General features: G+C 43.6%; 1 protein-coding gene across 3 annotated transcripts in view; it reads right to left on the reverse strand.

The window, feature by feature from the left end:
• The window catches only part of PKHD1 (PKHD1 ciliary IPT domain containing fibrocystin/polyductin), a 250,395-nt gene that overhangs the window by 182,063 nt on the left and 52,821 nt on the right, over nt 1-15,511 (reverse strand). For all 3 annotated transcript variants that reach the window (XM_081855438.1, XM_081855439.1, XM_081855440.1), the window contains 2 exons: nt 7,421-7,655; nt 4,543-4,693 (listed from right to left, as the gene is read on the reverse strand). In XM_081855438.1, coding sequence (XP_081711564.1) covers nt 4,543-4,693; nt 7,421-7,655 — 386 coding nt within the window. The remainder of the gene's footprint in view (nt 1-4,542; nt 4,694-7,420; nt 7,656-15,511) is intronic.

Here is a 15,511-nt window from a genome sequence, read left to right on the forward strand (position 1 = left end):
CCCTCTAGGTACTTTAACACTGAAGAATACTCAGCATTCCAAGAATTAAATATTCTGAAGGAGGAGATATGAAAACGTTCACAGCAATGCATCTCTAAACTTCCCATGCACAAAATAGTTTTCAGGGGTTTTTTTATAAGGTGACAAGGCAATAGTTTCAGGAGAACATTTGTTTTACACTTTGACATCCCAGAATCACCAAATAGAGATCAAATTTTCAACTGAATTAATTATTTTCTTTTAAGCCAACAAGGTTAAGTGTCTATTGATAATACAGAGCTTCATGCTCAATATATGTAGAGGTGCATTAAATCCTTGGAGTCCAGTGTGCAAGGGAAATGGTGATGTCCCATTACTTCCCTGACATTTTGCACCTCTTGCTAATAGCACCATTATTGTAACCCAACATACAAGATGCCATTAATGCATTTCTCTGACTGGTACCATTATTTCCAGTGGAAAGGTAAGGCCAGTTTGCATGACATGATTTAAGCCTCTACAAAGAAGCATGCATATAGCACATAGTGTCATAAATCTTAGCAGGGGGCTGTCAACTAAAATGGAAACCTTTTATCTGACCAGCCCCTTCCCCCATACATACTCACATACATGCTACTTGGGTTTCAGTTAGCAAACACAAGTTTCTTTAAGCCACAAATACGCACAAGGCAGTCACTTAGGTGGCCTAGTCACTAGGCAGCACCATGGACAGAAGAGACCATTCTTCTATGAACAGAAAGGACTTGTCATACAAGCTAAAGCAGATTTTATGATCAGGAAACTCATGGAGCAAATCAACCAGGTTCTGGGGTATGATTTAGGAATAATCCCTCCAAGAGCCCATCCAGAAATTATGTTTCTGCTGTTATGGAGTTAACAGGATTACAAGAGGGAGCTATGTAGGTTGGTAATAAAACTCTGCAAAATACAGAATTCCTAAATTGTCTCCAAATTATTTGACATGCAGATGGCACAAGATAACCCAGAAAAGTACTGGTGGCCTGGAAATAGTGAATAGGGAACATTGTATATGCAGTTATTAATCTCTGATAGCTCATTCACACATGCATTTGATGCTACATTCAACAAGTTGTGAATGTCTGTATAGCTTAGTTCAGGGGTAGGCAAAATAAGGCCCGTGGGCCGGATCTGGCCCAATCGCCTTCTAAATCCAGCCTGCAGACAGATTCAGCGTGTTTTTACATGAGCAGAATGTGTCATTTTATTTAAAATGCATCTCTGGGTTATTTGTGGGGCATAGGAATTCATTCATTTTTTTTTCCAAAATATAGTCTGGCCCACCTCATGGTCTGAAGGATGGTGGACCGGCCAACGGCTGAAAAACGTTGCTGATCCCTGGCTTAGTTGGTTAGAGTGTGGTGCTGATAATGCCAAGGTTGCAGGTTCGATCCCCATATGGGACAATTGCATATTCCTGCATTGCAGGGGGTGGACTACATGATCCTCAGGGTCTCCAAACACTAAAATTCTGTTATCTATAACCTATGAACCAGCCCGTGATGATGGGGAGAATCTGAACATTCTTCCAAACAAGACTCTTTAAGAAACTATCACTACTGGGAAGAGAGACTGCTCAGTTGCTTCTGCTTGTGTGTTTTTTAAAATAGTTACACCCTACCCTTTTCATATTGTTCAAGGAAATTTACGGAAATAGTAGACATGTAACACAATTGTCTGCATCTAATGTAGCACTAAGGGGAACATTCCATTAGTGCAAGGATTTCTTCTTGCATAATGGAACATTCCCCCCTCCTCCCCTCTCAATCTGACCTGGGTTGCCCCCCCCCCCACAACCCCCCCAGATCAGATCTGGGAACTTTGCAGGGCATGTCTTGCAAAAGGAGGAGGGATACTGTTGCGCTAGCACTAATCCTGGCACTAGCACAACTATTTACTTGAATACTTCCTATTAAAACAGCGACATACTGTATAAAAGAAAATCAATAAAATCCAGCAATGAGTTTAAAAGCAGCTACAGGTTTTTTTTGGGGGGGAGCAGCACAAAACACAACAAATGCCAAATAGGGGAAAAGGTGGGAGCATGACATTACAGTAAAAGGTAAAGGTAAAGGGACCATTAAGTCCAGTCGTGACCGACTCTGGGGTTGCGGCGCTCATCTCGTTTTAGTTCCAAGGGATCCGGCATACAGCTTCTGGGTCATGTGGCCAGCCTAAGCCGCTTCTGGCGAAACCAGAGCAGCGCACGGAAATGCCGTTTACCTTCCCGCCGGAGTGGTACCTATTTATCTACTTGCAGTTTGACGTGCTTTCAAACTGCTAGGTTGGCAGGAGCAGGGACCAATAAACAGGAGCTCACCCCGTCGCGGGGATTCGAACTGCCAACCTTCTGATCGGCAAGTCCTAGGCTCTGTGGTTTAACCCACAGCGCCACTCGCGTCCCTTGCAATTACGGTAGGCAACACTAAAAACCAGCTGCAGCAGGCCAAAGGTCTTTTTAAATGAGAAGGTTTTAATGGTGCGGTTGAAGGCCACCAAAGAGGACTCAAGACTCCTTAATTGGGAAATTCAAAAGTTTAGGCACAGCAGCAGTGACGGCCAACCTTGACCCAACCAAATATGGGTTTGGAACTCAGAAGAGGGTCTTCCACAGATGATCTTAAAAAAACAGGCAGGCTTTTGTGGGAGAAGCTATTTCTTATCTCCACCTGCTATTTAAGGTAAATAAATATACGCCACATTAGAACAGATTATTAATTTGCACTGAGGACGAGTCAGTTGGAGTACTTTTAAACTGACCAGATGTTAATCCTAGACTGAGGGGCAGGGAGACCTTTAAAGCACATTCAAAGTACATTTTCCCCCTAAAAGAATTTTGGGCGCTGCCAGTTGTGAGGGCTAAACGTTAGTGCCCAGTATTCTTTGAGGGCCAGCATGTGCTTCAAGTGTGCTTTAAAGATTAGCGCGTACACAAGATGCCAACCAGTAATATCACTTTATTATCATATTTTTCTGTGTATAAGACGCCCCCTACTTTTGGGGATCCCAAATTAAGAAAACGGGGGGAGATGGCCCAGAGTTGTTGAGTTTTGGGGGGGCAGGATTACCAAAGTTGTTGAGTTTTGAGGTTTTTTTGGAGGGGAATGCCCCCCAAATCACTCACCCAATGCTGCCAACCGCGCGTGTCACAGGAGAAAACAAGCGTCTGCCTGCTTGCCACCAGTAGCAGCCAATTGCACACACAATTGCCACAGCGGAAGCCAGTCCACAGCAGCCTTTGACACAACCACCCATCAGCCACCAAATTGATGCCCCAGCAGCCAATCCTAAACAGCCCTAGCAGCAGCCAACAATCACCCACCCAATCGCCGCTGATAAGCTCCTGCTCGCAGCTGCAACCAATCGCCCATCCAGCATATGCACAATCTGTGTATAAGACGCCCCCTGATTCTTAACCTTATTTTACAGTAAAAAGAACCACCATGGAATAGTACAGTATTTCACAGTCTATGCACTAGCAAAAAGATGTAAGGGAACAAACAACTGGAGTCAAGTAAAATGTTATTTATTTATTCATTTATTTGATAGTTGAGATACCTTACATTACATTTACACTACATTTGCCTAAAGAACACCACCAAATCTAGTAAGTTCATACTCATAAAGGTGATTTTTTAAATATAAAAAGGATTCACACTGCCACACACAGAATATAGAGCCATATGGACACACTGTTAAGACCGTATTCACGGAAGACAATCTTACTCAGCTACGAGTGATTGTCAAAGAAGAAGAGGATAGAGCCATAACCAGGTAATTCAAAATCAGCTGTGTGGGCAGCTACCATCTGTGGGAGAACAAGGGAAGGCAAAGAAGGAGAGGCTGAGAGAGATAAGTTATCTGTGTTTCTCAGAGCATGCAGGGACACAAAACCAACTTCATATTTATTTATTTATTTATTTATTAATCAAATTATGAGATTTTCAAGTTGATTTGAGTTCCAGTGTGGGGCAGTAGCAAAACAGAGTGCTCTAGAATTGTAACTGTCATTCTCCCTCAATAAATAAATGTGGCAGAACTCTTTAAAGTCTGCCCAGCTACCCCACATAGCCATAAAGAGAAGCGTTGTCACCGGCCTGTTTCAACTGGTAAGCAGCCCATAGAGAATGATAAGTTTCCATAATGGCTCAAAAAAGGCCCCATAATAATCTGTGATCGGGATCTCTGATTTGAGCAACAGAGACAGGAAGAAGTATCGAATTAGGAAGAGTGCTTGCATTTGTAAGAAAAGGCTTGGCAAAAATAAAAAGATAACAATAAGCTATAAAGGGCAATTAAAAGAAATAAGGGCAGGTCTCATTCATATTTGATAAACCATATGACTAACCATCATTTCCACTGCTGTGCATTAGAAATGCTATTCAAAGTTGGATAGCGGTTAAAATTATATATTGCCTGTGCCTGGCCTAAATTGTTTTTTTTTTCCCCCTCTTAAATGTACACAATATTACAAATTTAATTTTAAGCTGTTTGAATCAGTCTATAAAAAAGATTTGATTATACCTGAGTGTTCTGGCCCCGCTCTTTCCATATCTCAGTAATCTTGGCGGTAATTGGCTGATTAGGTTCCTCACACTCCATCTCTGCCTCAGTTTCCATGGTAATGTTACAGGAGCTATTATAGATGAGAACTTCATCTCTTTCCACTTTAGGGCTGAAACGAGAAGGGAGGTTAAATGGGGTGTCATCAATCTTAATGAAATGCAATTATTTTTACTCTTATTAATCATCGCAAGCCATTAGCTTGTGGCAACTGCAGGCCACCATTTGTCAAACTTTGCAAATTTCTGTAATTTTGTTTCCATTCTTTTATTGTTTATTTGTTTTGCCTCCCCACCCCCTTTATCTACAAACCCTCTCAACAAAAATACACATAGGAAATGTTTTTCAGTGATGCCATTCTGCCTGCCGATCAAAACGTATGTACACATTCAGTTCCAGGACGGAGCAAACACAAGAACGGACAACTAAAGGCAACAGACACTGCTTGAGTCAAAAATGGCAGTAAACTCTAGGTAGCGCTTGTCGCCTTTCCCTCTCTTACTCACACTTAATCCTGGGGAATGAATAACTTGCAACTCCCTTAGGGCAAGCACAGAAATTGGAAAAACCACACAACTGGCTAACTGGTCCCTAATTCCAACTGTGAAAAAATGAGCTCATTTAGGGTTCCAATTCCTGCTACCCAGCTGATAGCAATGATGTTTTCTTGCTAGCGCTGGAACATTAACTTAGTAAATTAATTAAACTTACTTAACAGCCCAGGCTAAGCAGATTCGATATATGTGCCAGTTAGTTTAACAGGCCGCTTTCCCCCCCGAAATCTCTTCTCTCATTGGGAAGTGGGAGATGGGGTGGGGAGAAGTAATAATAATGGAAATAGCAAAGGGGTGCTCTTAATTAGGCCCGCTTGCTAACAGCTGCTCACTTGTGTTGGGAACTTCTAAAGTTCTAGTATCTATTTCTACCTACCAGAGCAACCATTTTCATTCCTTTCAACTGCCTTAAAAACCTCAGATTTACTTGCCCCTAACACTCTATCTTTTGGGGGTTTATTTCCCCCCCAAAAATTCTGCGTTTTTCCTCACAGGAGAAAGAAAAGCGCCAAAGCTGCCCATCTGGGTGGCGATGGTTTTGCAGGATTTGTCTGCTTTAACAGTTTATACATGGCGATCAGACCTTCAGCAGATAAAACTTTTTTCCTTACAGATACAGGGATGCGGTTGCTTGGGTTGCACAGGAGCCCTATTAGCAAAGCAGCTGGCATCCCGACTGGGCTTCTTGTGTTCCCAACAGTATCCTGAGAAACAGAAACATTTGGGAAATTCTCCCACAGGTAATGTGACTGGTACAAAGCAGGCAGGCCTCACGTATCTTCCAACAGTTACAGAAAGGCCAGAATTCGGCAGGTGCTGCTCTTTTTGCCCTGCAAGGCAAATGTGCTTGCCAAAATCCAGTGGATCTAAAGTTGCCAGAGCCCCAGGGCCACCACCCAGCAGGAGGCAGCCACTGTGCCTGGAGTTGCCAACCTTTAGAAATGGCCCTCCTATTGTGCTTCCAACAGACACCTGGCAACACGTATTTAGCATATAGCGTCTTTTTCCGTGTATTATATGAGGGTTTTTTATTTTAAAATCATATTAAAAATATTGACTCGTCTTATGCACAGGTAATGCTGAGGGAGGGATGTGCAATTGGTTGCAGCTGCGAGTTGGAGATTCTCTGCAGCGATCTGGCGGCTGATTGGTGGTTGTGTGAAGGGTTGAGAGTGATTGGCTGCCACTGAGGCAATTGGGCAGCATGCGATTGTCAGCGTCTGTTCAGCAGGGGTGAGCGATTTTTGACATTCCCACCCAAAAAAAAAAGCTCAGCAACTCTGGGAAATTCCCCTAAAAAAAGCTTAACAACTCTCGGCAATCTCCCCCCATTTTATTTCTGAGTCCCCCAAAATAGAGGGCATCTTATACATGGGGGCGTGTTACACACGGAAAAATACAGTATGTTTGCAAAGATGAAACCCAGAAATGCCCATCTTTACATTTAAAAAATCTGCTCCTGTATAAGGACACTAGTAACCTTGATTTCTGGCATTTCCCTCCCATCTTGTTACGAACAGGACTTCAGGTGAGTTGCAAGGGAGGGAAGAACCCTTAAAAGGTGGGGAGCTACAACAGCTACTGAAAATCCAACTTCAGCAGTAGATTTGAAGGCAAAATGGGAGTCTCTGATTTACAACCTGGCAACTCTAATCAGAAGTGCTTACTTCTTATGCACTGACAAAACACATGACTAGAACAAGTAAAAATCCTAGTGTATAACCGTTGATAATGTAGTCAGTTGCCCAAACACCCAACCAGTGTTGGAGGAATTGGTACCAAACGATTCACATGCATCAGTAACACTGGACCTTAAGCCTACAGTAACCCTGCTGGTCAGTACGTGATGAATAAACACTGAATGGGCACTCTGAATATTGCTTAGGTTGTTGACTTAAAGTAGTGTGGGGGCTCATTCTTCTGTTTATCATAATCCCCAATCTTTCCCCCCCAGTGGCATTCAACAGATGTTGCTTTCGATCAGAATACACACACAGGAACAAAGTAAAATGTTTACTAGATGGATCATCTGGTGTCCCTCAGACTCAAATAATACTTTAAAAAGACAAAGGAAGAGATGCTTTGATATAAAAAAATGAATGGATTTCATGTTCAGTTGGGCAGATCTCTCTGCAGGCTAAAGCACACTCTGCTATCGCCAGGCTAGCAAGTGCAATGGCATGCCTGTTCCCCAGTTTGAAACCCGTCCCTACAAAACTCGAGTGCTCCTTACAAAACAGTGCACTGGAGTCCAGCCACTGTCCGGCAGAAGGATCATGTCTAACCTGATAAAAAGGCCAGCTAAATGGATGCCAGATGAATTGACAGCAGCCTTGTGAGGTAGCGAAGAGGAACACGTTGAATCGTCACAAAGGTATCGGTACGGTGTGGCTGCCGTCACAACAGAAGCGCTTGCTCTGATTCGGATGTCACACTGGATCAGAGCTGCACCTGGCTGCTTCCAGTCATCTCCCTTCTCTTCCAAAGAGCATGTCAAGCTGCACAGAACTGCTATGGAAGCTGGAGAAGAGAGAGGGAAATCACCAGCCATCAATATTAGTTTGGCACCGCCACTTTTCTTTGGTGAGGCTTGCTCCTGTTTGCCTTGCAAAAAGTGATGGGGATAGTTTAGTAGCTTACTCAGTTGGTTTGTCACGCTACTGCTAAAAACACAAGGAGAATTACAACCCTGGTAGATGAAGGGAACGCATTTGTAATTTGACAGAATTACAACCCTGGTAGATGAAGGGAACGCAGTGGATGCAGCCTACCTTGATTTCAGCAAGGCATTTGACAAGGTGCCCCATGATATTCTTGTAAAGAAGCTGGTAAAATGCGGTCTTGACTATGCTACCACTCAGTGGAATTGTAACTGGCTGACTGACCAAACCCAAAGGGTGCTCATCAATGGTTCCTCTTCATCCTGGAGAAGAGTGACTAGTGGGGTGCCACAGGGTTCTGTCTTGGGCCCGGTCTTATTCAACATCTTTATCAACGACTTGGATGATGAACTCAAGGGCATCCTGATCAAATTTGCAGATGACACCAAACTGGGAGGGGTGGCTATCACCCCAGAGGACAGGATCACACTTCAAAACGACCTTGACAGATTAGAGAACTGGGCCAAAACAAACAAGATGAATTTTAACAGGGAGAAATGTAAAGTATTGCACTTGGGCAAAAAAAATGAGAGGCACAAATACAAATGGGTGACACCTGGCTTGAGAGCAGTACATGTGAAAAGGATCTAGGAGTCTTGGTTGACCACAAACTTGACATGAGCCAACAGTGTGACGCGGCAGCTAAAAAAGCCAATGCAATTCTGGGCTGCATCAATAGGAGTATAGCATCTAGATCAAGGGAAGTAATAGTGCCACTGTATTCTGCTCTGGTCAGACCTCACCTGGAGTACTGTGTCCAGTTCTGGGCACCACAGTTCAAGAAGGACACTGACAAACTGGAACGTGTCCAGAGGAGGGCAACCAAAATGGTCAAAGGCCTGGAAACGATGCCTTATGAGGAACGGCTAAAGGAGCTGGGCATGTTTAGCCTGGAGAAGAGGAGGTTAAGGGGTGATATGATAGCCATGTTCAAATATATAAAAGGATGTCACATAGAGGCCAGGGAGAAAGGTTGTTTTCTGCTGCTCCAGAGAAGCGGACACGGAGCAATGGTTCCAAACTACAAGAAAGAAGATTCCACCTAAACATTAGGAAGAACTTCCTGACAGTAAGAGCTGTTCGACAGTGGAATTTGCTGCCAAGGAGTGTGGTGGAGTCTCCTTCTTTGGAGGTCTTTAAGCAGAGGCTTGACAACCATATGTCAGGAGTGCTCTGATGGTGTTTCCTGCTTGGCAGGGGGTTGGACTCGATGGCCCTTGTGGTCTCTTCCAACTCTATGATTCTATGATTCTATGTGATTCTATGATTCTATGATTCTAGGAAAGAGAGTTAAAAGTCACCAGCCTTGAAAGCACTTTCATTAACTATTTTCTTATCCCAGCTTTGTTACTATTCACATTAAAGCTTTCTCAGGGTGGAATGGTTTTGCTGTATTTTGCCACTGGGTATCACTTGGACTGAAGGGCGGCATGGAAACTTATCCAATGAAAATAAACAAACTACGCTTCACATGCAGTTCCACCATTCTTTCTAGACTTTTATTTAATAAGATGCAGCCATTGAGTCTGCAATATGGAGGAGGAAATGGATCCAGATAGATCAAGCCCCCCCCCCCAAAAAAACCATTTGTTTTTATCACAATTGGTGCATACTATTTGTTTTCCATCATAGGGTTATAAAAACTGCTGCAGGTAATAGTAGGAAGGTGATATAAGGAGAAGGGGCAAAGAAGCCTCTCTTTCCCCCTTTCAGATTGTGGCCTTAACAACTGAATTTTGCTTTCTAAAAATCTGTAGTGTAAAAAAGAACTACACAACAAGTACTTCAGCCTTCGGTCACTGATTATCTAAGGCAGGGATCAACAAACTTTTTCAGCAGGGGGCCGGTCCACTGTCCCTCAGACCTTGTGCGGGGCCGGACTATATTTTGAAAAAAACAATGAACAAATTACTATGCCCCACAAATAACCCAGAGATGCCTTTTAAATAAAAGCACACATTCTATTCATGTAAAAACACCAGGCAGCCCCCACAAATAACCCAGAGATGCATTTTAAATAAAAGGACACATTCTACTCATGTAAAAACACACTGATTCCCGGACCGTCCAGGGGCCAGATTGAGAAGGCGATTGGGCCACATCTGGCCCCTGGGCCTTAGGTTGCCTACCCATGATCTAAGGTCATAAAGTATTTGGATATTTGAATAACACCCATATTCACAATAGTTTTAGTAGATGTACATGCATTATAGCTGGTCAGATATTCATAATTAGAGAAAATGTCCAAAATCCATAGGCAGGGAATGTCTTTGAGGTATGGGGTTGGAAGGGACCCTGAGGGTCAGTCTAGTCCAGCCCCCTGCAATCCTGGATTATGCAGGTGGCCCATATGGGCTGGGTGCCACACAGATTAGGAGTTTGGGTTTGGGGGCAGTGAGGAGGGACAAAAATACAAAAAATAGTGTGACTGTTGAAGCTTTGTTGTTTCTCTCCCCTCATCTCCCAACTCCTATTTAACATTCAGCCTGATGAAGAGCAAAGCTTGCTTGCTATTTTGTACCATTTGGGTTGGCCCTCTTAATAACTGTACAGACTTAAGCCTCTGGGCAAATGCAAATGTCTTTGTCTGGTGCTGAAAGATGCCAGGCATACCTGTTCTAGGAGGGCAATCTCAGCACTGCAGAGAGTGGGCAGGGAGAGAGAGAAAGGAAAGCCACACACCCTCTGAGCCCTTGCAAGGTCTCTAACCAACAGCCCTGTGCAAAAGTGACTCAAAATGCAACTTACCTGTTCCACTTCCTTGGCTTATGCACAAGACTTGAGCCAAGTTGACAAGGACTTTTTACAATGCCCTTGCTTGAACCCACATACCTTCCTCCTCCTTCTCACTGCCTTAGCTCAGGTGTCATTGACAGCGGCAGGCTCACACGTTGCAACACGTGGAATTTTTCTCTCCCCAAACATCCCTTCAAATTTCCATGTCATGAAAAGATTCACCAGTTTAACCAACCTCTGTCAACTTGTTAAAGACACCATAAAAGAGGCAGTAGCAAAAAAGAAAGAAAGAAAAGGGTGAACCCTCAGCCTGCAACATGTAAAGCAGCTCAAAGTGTCTCTGGGAACTTTCCCCTCTAGTCCCTTTTCAGAAATTAGCTACTGGTCACATTCACACACAGCAGTCCTTCACCCATGTCATTTACAAGACTAACCGGGTGAAAGTGATGAGAAGCAAGTACTAGTTGTTGTTGTTGTTTAGTTGTTCAGTCGTGTCCGACTCTTCGTGACCCCCTGGACCAGAGCACACCAGGCCCTCCTGTCTTCCACTGCCTCCCGCAGTTTGGTCAAACTCCTGCTGGTAGCTTTGAGAACACTGTCCAACCATCTCATCCTCTGTCGTCCCCTTCTCCTTGTGCCCTCCATCTTTCCCAACATCAGGGTCTTTTCCAGGGAGTCTTCTCTTCTCATGAGGTGGCCCAAGTCTTGGAGCCTCAGCTTCACGATCTGTCCTTCCAGTGAGCACTCAGGGCTGATTTCCTTCAGAATGGAGAGGTTGGATCTTCTTGCAGTCCATGGGACTCTCAAGAGTCTCCTCCAGCACCAGAATTCAAAAGCATCAATTCTTCGGCGATCAGCCTTCTTTATGTAATCCATAGTACTAGTACTAGTAATCCATAGTAAACGCTCTGGCAATTCACCACAACTTCAACTGGACTACAGTCGCACCTTGGTTGACGAACGCCTTGCAAGTCAAACGTTTTGGCTCCCGGACACCGCAAACCTGGAAGCGAGTGTTCTGGTTTGCAAGCGTTCTTTGGAACTGGAACGTCCAACGGGGCTTCTGATTGGCTGCAGGAGCTTCCTGTAGCCAATCGGAAGCCACGCCTTGGTTTTCGAACGTTTTGGAAGTCAATTGGACTTCCAGAATGGATTCCGTTCGACTTCTGAGGTACAACTGTATATATTTCTTAAGTCCCAGACATGTGATATAATTTCTATACTTTCAAAACATATTTTCAACTGCAGGTGCAAAGAAAAATAAGCTCTTCAATTTTCACTCAGTCCTAACAAAAACATCATCGACAGCCCTAAGAGTCGAAAATGCATTTTCATGCAAAAAAGAAATTGAGCAGCATCAATATCACATAATCAGCATATAGCAATGTGTTCTCTCCATGTTTAGTTTGCAGGCTCCAGTCCTACAAATGCTGCCAAATCCTGTGTCTGACTTCACTAGAATGATTAGCAAGAGAAATGTTTGCCATGGGCTTTGTCTAAGGAAATCAACTGAAAGCACTGCAGCTCATGTCTAGAACCAAAGTTCTTATGATAGCCACACAAACCCCTCTCACTGCTGGGACATTTTTGCTACGTATGTGGCACACATTCAGTTGCCCCTGGCTATTCTCCTAATGGGTCACATAAACCAGAGGTGGGCAATCTTTTTTCTCTCTGCATTCCTTCAAGGTCAGAGCTGATAATGGAAACAGCCAGATCCAAAAGCATTCTGCATTAACTAACATGAAATAAAGTCCAACTTGTTTCAGTTTTCAGCATGGCTGTTTCAGATAAGGGTGTGGGAGGTGAGAGATAGCGCAACAGATCAATACAGCTACTGTTCTGGAAAGCAAGTGAAAGTAATTCCTTTCTGACCTGTGTGTGTGTGTGTGTGTGTGTGTGTGTGTGTGTGTGTGTGTGAGAGAGAGAGAGAGAGAGAGAGAGAGAGAGAGAGAGAGAGAGAGATGAGGGATAAACTTCTTTTCCCTAAGCCATACAACCAGGAAACCTTTTTTATCCTTTGTCCTTTAAATCAATTTATTTTTATCCAATAAATTATTTCCTCTTCCCATTGTTCTGAAACCACGAAGGAACAGAAAGGAAAGAATTCTGATGGCATGTAAGAATTGGCCAACTTCAGGAGAAAGTTCCATGTTGCTCAGCACACCTGCCTTGGTACCACATTCAGTTAATTTAGCTGCATTTCAGCATCTGCTCCCCAAAATCTTTCACTTACCTTTCCCCTCATCACTTTAATTTTTCTCCTATACTTCAGATTGCCAACATCATTGGCTGGAGGCCATCACACCTGCCCATTCCATTCCTCCACCAAACTCTCTCTTTCCCCATCTTCTACCTGCTTAGCTTGTAGCAATCAAGATTCAGAGGCAGGCTGTTCCATGTCAATCAGCTCGTACCATCAGGAAGTCTTCCTAATGGGCAGGCAAAGGCCCCTTTCTTGCTGTTTGAAGTCATTGTTTGGACCCTAACCTAGAGCAACACAATTCTCATAGAATCATAGAGTTGGAAGAGACCACAAGGGCCATCGAGTCCAACCCCCTGCCAAGCAGGAAACACCATCAGAGCACTCCTGACATATGGTTGTCAAGCCTCTGCTTAAAGACCTCCAAAGAAGGAGACTCCACCACACTCCTTGGCAGCAAATTCCACTGTCGAACAGCTCTTACTGTCAGGAAGTTCTTCCTAATGTTTAGGTGGAATCTTCTTTCTTGTAGTTTGGAGCCATTGCTCCGTGTCCGCTTCTCTGGAGCAGCAGAAAACAACCTTTCTCCCTCCTCTATGTGACATCCTTTTATATATTTGAAATAGTTACAGATAGGTAGCCGTGTTGGTCTGCCATAGTCAAAACAAAACAAATTCCTTCCAGTAGCACCTTAAAGACCAACTAAGTCAGTTCTTGGTATGAGCTTTCGTGTGCATGCACACGAAAGCTCATACCAAGAACTGACTTAGTTGGTCTTTAAGGTGCTGGTATCTGAAGAAGTGTGCATGCACACGAAAGCTCATACCAAGAACTGACTTAGTTGGTCTTTAAGGTGCTACTGGAAGGAATTTGTTTTGTTTTGACTATATTTGAAATGTATTATATATTCTCAATTTGCTTCCTCACCTGTGTGAGTGACAGCTGGTTTCCTTTGCCCCATGAGCTGCCCCAGTGGCACGCAGGGCAAGATGCCTCGGGTTTGCTCCCAAAGTCCCTAGTTTGAAGACTCTGGGACACCTTATAACAGTGCCATGAAGGAATATCCTACAACTGCTGGCAGTAAGCAAACATCCATACAAGCCTTTTGGAGCCGATACCCCAAAATAAACCCAAAACCTTGCCCAACAGTTTCTCTTGTACACAACTATTGCCCTTCCTTCATACTCACCTGTGGCACAAAGTCATTTCCTGTTCCTGCCAGGTCCACTCTCTAGACTGGCTTCCCTATGCTGTTGTATAACATAGGGTCTTTATGCTGAAAATCTCAGCTGTCGCTGCCAAATTTTATTCATGTGTTTACACGCAGGCTATTTCTCATGGGCTGTCTTTTATTACAATTGCAAACACAGTGACAACTACCTTCCATTCTCTAGTCTGAAGCAACCGGAAACAATAAAATTCTTTATACCACATTAGCAGCACATAATCTAACCGAACTTTCCCAGCCAAATTACTAAAGGATATTGATCGAATCAAATGTTCATTTGCTGACATCTAATGGCAATTCAAAGTATTGCAAGGAGTCAAAAGCAACAACCCCTCTCCTGTGTACAAACCAATTTTAACATTTAATATTTCATTTTTATGTTTTTATAACTGTAGTTTAGTTAATTTTATTTTTGTAAGTAACTGGTCTTTATCTACAAATAACTAAAATTATCTTCTCTGTGGTAATTTCTTTTTTATAAAGTGATGCTATGTTGACAAATCAAACCATCATTCTCATCCTATAAATGAACGTATGAAGGATATTTTCCAGGTTTCAAAACTCATATTAGTGAAACAAGGCATGCAAAGTCTTTCTTTAGTATTACTTGGGGTAAAAATTAAGCTAATTTTATGAAATGCCTATACCAGGTAAAAACCAATAGTTGCCCTCAAAGGGATGGAAGGGATGCTGTGATGGAGGGACCTCTGGAAACCTAGAAAATGGCTCGCCCTTTGGCAGAGAGCAGTCCAGGAAAGGAGGGGGGGCCAGGAGATAGAGATGAGGCAGGCTGCTGATGAATCCAGGGGGGTCTCCCCCTCCTGCTGAGACCAGTTCCCCTCCACCACTGGTCTCCCAGAACACACAGAGAAATGAAGAGGGCAGAGCAAAGAGAGAGAAGATGAAGGAGGCTTGTGTTGCTGGGGAAGGACCCAGGGGAGAAGCCTTCGCAAGGGGAGGGGAGGCAAGGCAATTTTTGCAGTTTTTGCAACTGCCTCATTGAGGCAAGACTTACTGGAAAGAGTTGGTGTGATCACTAGGACTGAGCTACAGTGGTACCTCTAGTTATGAACTTAATTCGTTCCAGAGGTCTGTTCTTAACCTGAAACTGCTCTTAACTAGAGGCGTGCTTTCGCTAATGGAGCCTCTTGCTGCCACTGCGCCGCCAGCACACAATTTCTGTTCTCATCTTGGGGCAAAGTTCTCAACTTGAGGTAACTCTTCCAGGTTAGTGGCGTTTGTAACCTGAAGCGTTTGTAACCTGGGGGGTTTGCAACTCAAGGTAACACTGTACTTTGTTTCTTTGAATAAAGAGTTAATTTCACTGACACCTTGTGAGTTACTGCTGACTTGCTCCCGCTCCTGACAGTAGACTAAGGAAAACACGACTTGTTTGGGGCTCTGAAATGTGCTGCGTGGCAATGTCTGTTTCTCTCTGGAGATCTAATGTTGGAGCAGTATGATTTGGCTGTCCACTTGGAGTGCTTAAGCTGTGCCACCACCTATGCTCAACTTGTACATTTGTAAATAAACAGCATAAACCTCCAGG

Source organism: Podarcis erhardii (genome assembly GCF_964252035.2).
Source record: "Podarcis erhardii genome assembly, chromosome: 3".
NCBI lineage: Eukaryota > Metazoa > Chordata > Lepidosauria > Squamata > Lacertidae > Podarcis > Podarcis erhardii.